The sequence below is a fragment of the Limulus polyphemus genome, unplaced genomic scaffold (assembly GCF_000517525.1).
Source record: "Limulus polyphemus unplaced genomic scaffold, Limulus_polyphemus-2.1.2 Scaffold12468, whole genome shotgun sequence".
NCBI classification, from domain to species: Eukaryota; Metazoa; Arthropoda; class Merostomata; order Xiphosura; family Limulidae; genus Limulus; species Limulus polyphemus.
In genome coordinates, this window is record NW_013678078.1 from 2,895 (window position 1) to 10,867 (window position 7,973).

At 34.0% G+C, this 7,973-nt stretch overlaps 1 protein-coding gene across 1 annotated transcript; it reads left to right on the forward strand.

Annotated features, from left to right (window-relative positions):
• Positions 1-535: 535 nt before the first annotated feature.
• Positions 536-7,679, forward strand: LOC106476993 (phosphatase and actin regulator 4-like). The gene is made up of 7 exons (XM_013937603.2): positions 536-738; positions 2,666-2,859; positions 3,085-3,364; positions 3,793-3,968; positions 5,453-5,609; positions 6,969-7,024; positions 7,666-7,679. The coding sequence occupies exons 2-7, from the start codon at positions 2,808-2,810 to the stop codon at positions 7,677-7,679; spliced, it is 735 nt and encodes a 244-aa protein (XP_013793057.1). The 5' UTR covers positions 536-738; positions 2,666-2,807.
• Positions 7,680-7,973: the final 294 nt, after the last annotated feature.

Sequence of the window (7,973 nt, forward strand, 5' to 3'; positions counted from 1 at the left end):
TTTCAACATGGATCTGCTGTGTTATTGCAATACCCTCTTGGGTAGAACAGATGTTGTCTACTGCAGTGAACAAAGAAACAGGAAATAGAATATGACGATCTCAGTTATTATTTGGCCCATGTATTTATACTGAAATTGCATAGAAATTAACTAAATGGGAAATTTTTAAAATTTCTATATCACTAAGGCAGGTAGAAAATAAATGATTCTTGTCTATCACACCTGAAGATGACTAATGACTATCGTATTAAATGAAGAGTAGGTTAGAACGTGTTTAAAAAAACACCAAAACATGCTGGAAATGTGAAGGTTAGCTTCACGTGTGAATAATCAGTTAGTTGACTCTAATTTATATAATGAGCATAGCAAGTTCAACTAATTGCTCACCTCTAACTGTCATTTCTTGTTTTATTTTATGGTGATTGTAATTTGAACTGGAGAATTTGTTACTGTGGTACTTCAAGGAGAGTTAGTCCTGTCATTGTAGATACAGAACTGTTAGTGGTCGTTTTTGTTTTAGGTACGTTTAACACTTTTTTTTTCCTCTTTTAACAGATTCTAGTAAACATAATCATACCTCTCAGGTCAATGGTCAGGTGACAACAGAAGCAGGAAATAAACTCAGATACAGTGATGCTACAGCTACGGCAGTGGTAACGACTACCATCACTTCATCTGTTGCAGTATCTAGTGGCTCATCGGACACTGTTACAACCAATACTTATATAAAAACTTTATGTGAGTAAGAACTTATCATTTTTGAACATATTCCAAGTAATGACTACAGTGGCACATTCTGTTACTATCATTATCCAGTTCTTTTCAGTTGCTAGGCAACCACAATGGCATTCTTGTTTAGAGAAAAAATGAATGTATCCACTTCCATAAAGTAACAATGCTCCACTGTTAACCTGTTGTAACAATGCTCCACTGTTAACCTGTTGTAACAATGCTCCACTGTAAACCTGTTGTAACAATGCTCCACTGTAAACCTGTTGTAACAATGCTCCACTGTAAACCTGTTGTAACAATGCTCCACTGTTAACCTGTTGTAACAATGCTCACTTGTAATTGTATTGTAACAGTGCTCCACTGTTAACCTGTTGTAACAATGCTCACTTGTAATTGTATTGTAACAGTGCTCCACTGTAAACCTGTCGTAACAATGCTCCCTTGTAATTGTATTGTAACAGTGCTCCACTGTAAACCTGTCGTAACAATGCTCCCTTGTAATTGTATTGTAACAGTGCTCCACTGTAAACCTGTCGTAACAATGCTCCCTTATAATTCTAATGTTGTGATAAAGTGGTGCAACTATTGCTGAAAGACTTGATTTTCTCTTGTGTTACAGACAGGTAATGATATAATAAGAGTATTGGAGAAGATGTCTACATTACAACAAGATTTCATTAAATGCTGAATCTAATAGTCTAGCTAGCAGTCACCAGGAATTTGTATTTTTATTGACTAATCTGTATCTTTTGAAGAAGTGTTGTTGTGATTAAAACTGAAGAAATTGTTAATTTTGATGGTAGTTAATTAAAGTTGACTGGGCTATATTATTAATTGTATTTAACTTGTACCTACATTTTATAATAACTGTTAGAAACATGACATAAAATGTAAGTAGTCTAAACCACTGCAGAAATGAGTTGTTTGGTAATAACTGAAAATTGAAGAGCTTTCTATAACAATTTGAGTTCATAACCTATTTTACTGGAGTCGGAGATTTCCAAAAAGGATGGAATGGCTGGTGTTCTCACGATGTAGTCAGATACAAGACTCGCGTAAATTAAATCCACTTCTAGCAGAAATTCCCACATGTTTGCGTTTGTAAGTGATGCGTAGTTTTACCAATTCAGGTAGCTTTATAGCTACCACAAGGGAAATTATATATATATATGACAAGTGTGTAGGAATGGGTAGTGTCTTTGGTTTTAAACGAGCTTTCAATCCTAAGTTTTGATTTAAGTATTAAATATAGCTTAATTTGTGGATAATATATTTCACTATTTTCTGAATTTAAGTTTAAAACTTTGTTTACCTGTGAAGTGAGTGATTAGAACTAGCGGATACCTCGAGATAGTTGTGCCTTCGTAGTAGATGTTTGTGTGTTATAGAGTGTAAGAAATTAAGGGGATAGCCGGTACTTTGTAATATGTTATGAATTTTGGAAGTTTCGGGTGAAAACGGAAGTAGTCGGAACAAGATTACGTTTGAATGAATCTGGTATGAAACAAGTGTATAATCCAGTAAATTTCTTTCATTCAGTAACGCCCCCTAGTGGCACAGCGGTATGTCTGTGGACTTACAATGCTAGAAACCGGGTTTCGATACTCGTGGTGGGCAGAGCACGGATAGCCCATTGTGTAGCTTTATGCTTAACTTCAAACGAACAAACAATTCTTTCAGTAAACACATATGGCAAAGAGATTGTTTATTCTGTTTTTGAGCATCTCATAAAGCTAAATTATTGCTTTCTTACAACTGGAGATGGTCAACACGGACCAGAAATATGTTGGTTTTGAACTAATTGGAGAATTTTGAATAATGTCGTAATTTACTAAAAATAGCTTTAGTACGTTCAGAAGTTGCCGTGAACACCTGCTGGTAGGCTAATACATAAGTTACCTAAATAAATGCTAAATTTGTTTCACCTTTACAGCTTCACCTGTTAATCCTGATCTTAGTCTTCTGAACTTGCCAGACATTGAAGAATTGCCCCCACAGGATGGGGACCTATCATGGTCAGCTCTTCCAGATCCACCCATTAGTGTCAATGAAATTGGACCCATTCCTCCCCTCCAATGTTTTCTTCCCCATCTCCATATTTAGGGAAGAAATCACTTGACTCAGTTGGTAAGCTTTCCATCTATAACTCCAAAGAACACTAATAATTTGATATCGTTAAAAAGTGTTTTGGATTAAAAGAAAAATTCTAATAGCTGTTTTTTATTCTTTTTTTAAGGAAAATTGAGGATAATGAACATATTTTGATGCCCTCATATTAAGCAATGACGTAGACAAATGTATAAATAAAATTCGATTTTTTTGAGCTCACTTAAAATGGTGTGTGTTTTTTAGACTGTGCAGTCGAGGATATTGGAGATTCTTCAGAGTTACAAAACAGTGGTATTTTGTTCATTCCACAACCTGATATTGACACAAGTGTCGTCCAAGAGGTTCCTGCCAAAGAACCCCAACTAACAGCAATGCCCAAGAAGAGTGCTTTGAAAAAACGGTGGAATTTGTTCTCATCCTCTACTCCAGCATCTACAACCGTAACAACCACATCCTCTTGTAGTTCTCATACCAACACAGTTACCACGTCAGTTACAACAAGTCCAGCATTTGGTCAGAACAGGTACTATTTTATTACACTTAATTTCCAGGTAAGCTGTATTATAGGAATGTTTGTTGTTAAACATAATTGACTTTAGCCACTGTTAAAGGCCAGTTTTAGTACTTATTAACATGTGACTATTTACAGAAGTCTTTATTGACATATTGCCGAATGTTTGTTCGAAGATCAACAACTTCAAGACACATACATACAGATGTAGCCTTTTACATAAAAATTTAATGTGATTTATGTCGTGCACGTTTTTAAATATCCTTTTTGCTTACGTTCGTTCCATGGCTCTGGAATGAAAAAAAACTCATTGGTCCAGCACTTCTGTGTTTAGAATATTTTATTATAACGTTCAGTGCGACTTAACACTTCAGTGAGTGTGTGTGTGTGTCGTAAACCTTTAAATGTTAAAGTTAAAAAAACCTTCTCTCTTCCTTCAGGAAAATGGTAGCAACAGACCACAAGACAGCCAATCTTCCACAGCCTCAGGAAAACAAAGAAAATAAACCTTTTCCAGCCATCGTAGTCAGTAGTCAGGGAGATAATGACAGCTCTAGTGATGACTCTGATGATGGGCCAATAAACTGGCGGGATTATTATGGAGATGATGAACAAGGTAGCTAAAAGTGTTGTTATAAAACCTTTAATACTGTATGTTATTGGTAGATATTACTAGAGCCAAGTATCTGGAAATTAAATCAAAATTTGGAGCCACTCGGTATAGCTGGTGTGTATAAGGCAACAAACATATATTTTCTGCCATTTTAAGATGATATACGAAGTAGCAAATCATAGAATATGTTAAGCCTTTATATCATCTTCACTGATGCTGAGTAATAATGGATAGTTAATTGTAATGGTATGTTAAGTGAGTAAACAAACTAACTGATTACGCTCCACTGCAATACTAGGCCTACTTTATTTATTATTTCCTTGGCTCTTCTATTCAACACTAATGAGATATGAGTTAGGCCTACTTTATTTATTATTTCCTTGGCTCTTCCATTCAACACTAATGAGATATGAGATTAGGCCTACTTTATTTATTATTTCCTTGGCTCTTCCATTCGGCATTGATGAGCTTTGAGTTAGGCCTACTTTATTTATTATTTCCTTGGCTCTTCCAGTCGGCACTAATGAGCTTTGAGTTAGGCCTACTTTATTTATTATTTCCTAGGCTCTTCCATTCGGCACTAATGAGATATGAGTTAGGCCTACTTTATTTATTATTTCCTTGGCTCTTCCAGTTGGCACTAATGAGCTGTGAGTGTGTCGCAGTGGGAGTAGCAAATCATAGAATATGTTAAGCCTGTACATCATCTTTTCTTCACTGAAATTCCTGTTTTGGTGAAGAAAAAAATTATAAATAAATTGCCCAAGATTGGCACTTTGTTTAGTGAATACTGTATTCTATTTTCCATATTTTTATAATTACTTTGTTTTATTAAACAGGTATTATCTCATTACACGTTCATGACATTACAAAGTGTGTAGAGTTTACAACTTGATTGTCCTAGAATTCACTAAAACTGATACCGGGTTGAGTTGGAGAATTTCATGACACATACTTTTAGTAAAGGAATTACATGAAAATTAGGGAAAAAAAAATTAATTATACCTCTTATCAATCATGTGTCAACATTTCTCAACCTCTTCAATACCAGTGACTGACTCGCTGCCACCGTAAACGGTCAGGGTACTAAAAAAAACCATTACGATATATATGTAAATATTCTGTTTGTTTTTGTGAAATCCCATGGACCCACAAGGTAGTTACGGTAGGCCAGTGGTTGAGAATTGGTGTTCTAGATGGTATATATAGGTCCATTGAATTATAACAGATGCAAAGAAAGTATACGTTTACCAAGATTTTTGCCGTGCGTTATACTGAGTGGGTTTTTATGTTGTACAAACTTAGGTTTTTTTACCATGTTTCAGAACAAAGTACTACACTTTCTAACATATTCATTTAGTTTGCAGTTCTGTGCCTTTTTCATTATGAAAAACAAAGGCCTGAATTTAGGGATAAGTAGTTTTTTTACCTTCTGATTTATTTTATTTACATAAGTTCATCTTTCTCTCTTTTTATTTTTAATTTAGCCCGTTTAGCGGCTAAAATTGCCAGGAAAGATTCCTTAGCAATGAAATTAGCCCAGCGACCAAACAGACAGGAACTCATTGACAAAAATATCCTTCAAGTGCAGTCTGAAAAAGAAAAGCAGGAGAGCTGGGAAGCTGTAGGAAACAGGCTTATACGGTAAGTTTCAAAACAGGAGAAATGGGAAGCTGTTGAAAACAGGCTTGTAAGGTAAGCTTCAAAACATAAGAGCTGGGAAGCTGTAGGAAACAGGCTTATACGGTAAGTTTCAAAACAGGTGAAATAGGAAGCTGTTGAAAATAGGCTTGTATGGTAAGCTTCAAAACAGGAGAAGTGGGAAGCTGTAGGAAACAGGCTTATATGGTAAGTCTGAAAACAGGAGAAGTGGGAAGCTGTCAGGGAACAGGCTTATAAGGTAAGTCTGAAAACTTCATGCTGAAAGCATTCTAAGCTACAGCTAAAGTAAAAAAACTTTATATAATATATTTGAATGCGTAAATTAACTGATATTAAAGTTGGATAATAAACCATATAACAAGGTACAATAATACACCATAAAATAAGGAACCAAAAAATCAATGTATTGGTTTATAAATTTTGTGTAGGAGGTAAAACTAATTACTATTACATACCTAGATTTTGTTAACTAGTTCTGTAGATAATGGTTTGAAATTTTCCATCTGTATGAGTAACTGAAACACAAAGACATGTATAATGTGGTAATTCTTTTATTGTCTGTGTAGGAAAATTATATTAGTTTTTACTACAACAAGCCGTTACTAATCGAAATGTATCTTCAGATAACCTAACGACTTGAAGTTGCTAGCTTTGGCCAATAATAGAATTTGTTAATTATTCTAAATTACTCACAGTATATGTCATTTCATGCGGTGTTTCCTTTGAAAGTTCTGATAAAATGTAGATTTTAGTCTTTTGAAAATCTTAAAAAAAAAAGGTACTGTGTCGTTCCTGTCTAAAAGCTCAGCTCTGAATATCCTCAGATGGTAATAAGTTGAATTAGTCATAACATCATATAAGGTCTACAGCTAAACCTAATAGTGCCACACGATTCTGTGAATCGACGAACATGTTAGCTCGTAGACAAATGTAGTACACCAAAAGATTGTGTAGTTTGCTACCACTTTGAAAAATTAACTTGATACATACATAAAATGAACTCTAATTGTTTTAACCCAGTGTAGAGAATAAATTCATATTTCAAAACTTCTGTATCACACCAGATATTTCTTACAAATACTTACAATACTTTGTTTTCTGTATCACACCAGATGTTTCTTACAAATACTTACAATACCTTGTTTTCTGTATCACACCAGATGTTTCTTACAAATACTTAGAATAACTTGTTTTCTGTATCACACCAGATGTTTCTTACAAATACTTACAATACCTTGTTTTCTGTATCACACCAGATGTTTCTTACAAATACTTACAATACTTGTTTTTTGTATCACACGAGATGTTCCTTATGAATACCTATTGCCATCTTTTCAACAGCCGACTGAGTTTAAGGCCAACACCAGAAGAACTCGAACAAAGGAACATATTAAGATGTACGTATACAACTATTGTTGTTTGAAACAATTACTAATGTGTAAGAGAAAGTGTGTTTTTCCTCAGCTAGTCTGTATTTGTATATATATATAAAATGCTTTGTAAGTACAGTATTAACCCAATAACTGTGGCAGGAGCAGCTCAGTTGCCGTTTTCTGACTCACTGATAAAACCGAGTTGCCATCCATCACAATAAAAACTATAGAGTTATAGTTATATATGTGCGACTGACGGAAATATCCATCATCTGCAGTTAATGGGTTAACAGACACTGAAATTCCGTCATGTTCTTGGGTTTGACAGTCAGGTTTATACAATTAGAGCTCATGTCTAGAGAAGTCTTGTGTAAGCTTACCTTGTTGAAAAAAAAAATATATATATAAAGAAGGATCACTTAAATAGCAACTGAATTAAAAAAATCTGTGTGCAACTGTTGTAATTCCTAAAAGTTTAATAGTGGTGGTTTTATTCAACTTAATTTGTTGGTGAAAAATTTGGTTTAAACAAATACTTTTTCTATTTTAAAGTTAAGCTTGTGTAAAAACCTTATTAACCTTATTCTGTTATTTTCAAGTTTTATCATGTTGTACTCACATCTTTCTTGTTTTTTTTTATTAGTGTTTATTTTTGTATATTTCAGACCAAAGTGCTTAACCCCTTAACCTCATTCTGTTATTTTCAAGTTTTATCATGTTGTACTCACATCTTTCATGTTTTTTTATTAGTGTTATTTTTGTATATTTCAGACCAAAGTGCTTAACCCCTTAACCTCATTCTGTTATTTTCAAGTTTTATCATGTTGTACTCACATCTTTCATGTTTTTTTATTAGTGTTATTTTTGTATATTTCAGACCAAAGTGCTTAACCCCTTAACCTCATTCTATTATTTTCAAGTTTTATCATGTTGTACTCACATCTTTCATGTTTTTTTATTAGTGTTATTTTTG

Coding starts and splice junctions, on each gene's coding strand:
- LOC106476993 (XM_013937603.2), top strand. CDS start 2,808: ATGTTTTCTTCCCCATCTCCATATTTAGGGAAGAAATCACTTGACTCA. Junction 2,860..3,084: donor GAAATCACTTGACTCAGTTG/GTAAGCTTTCCA, acceptor TGTGTTTTTTAG/ACTGTGCAGTCGAGGATATT. Junction 3,969..5,452: donor TTATGGAGATGATGAACAAG/GTAGCTAAAAGT, acceptor TTTTTAATTTAG/CCCGTTTAGCGGCTAAAATT.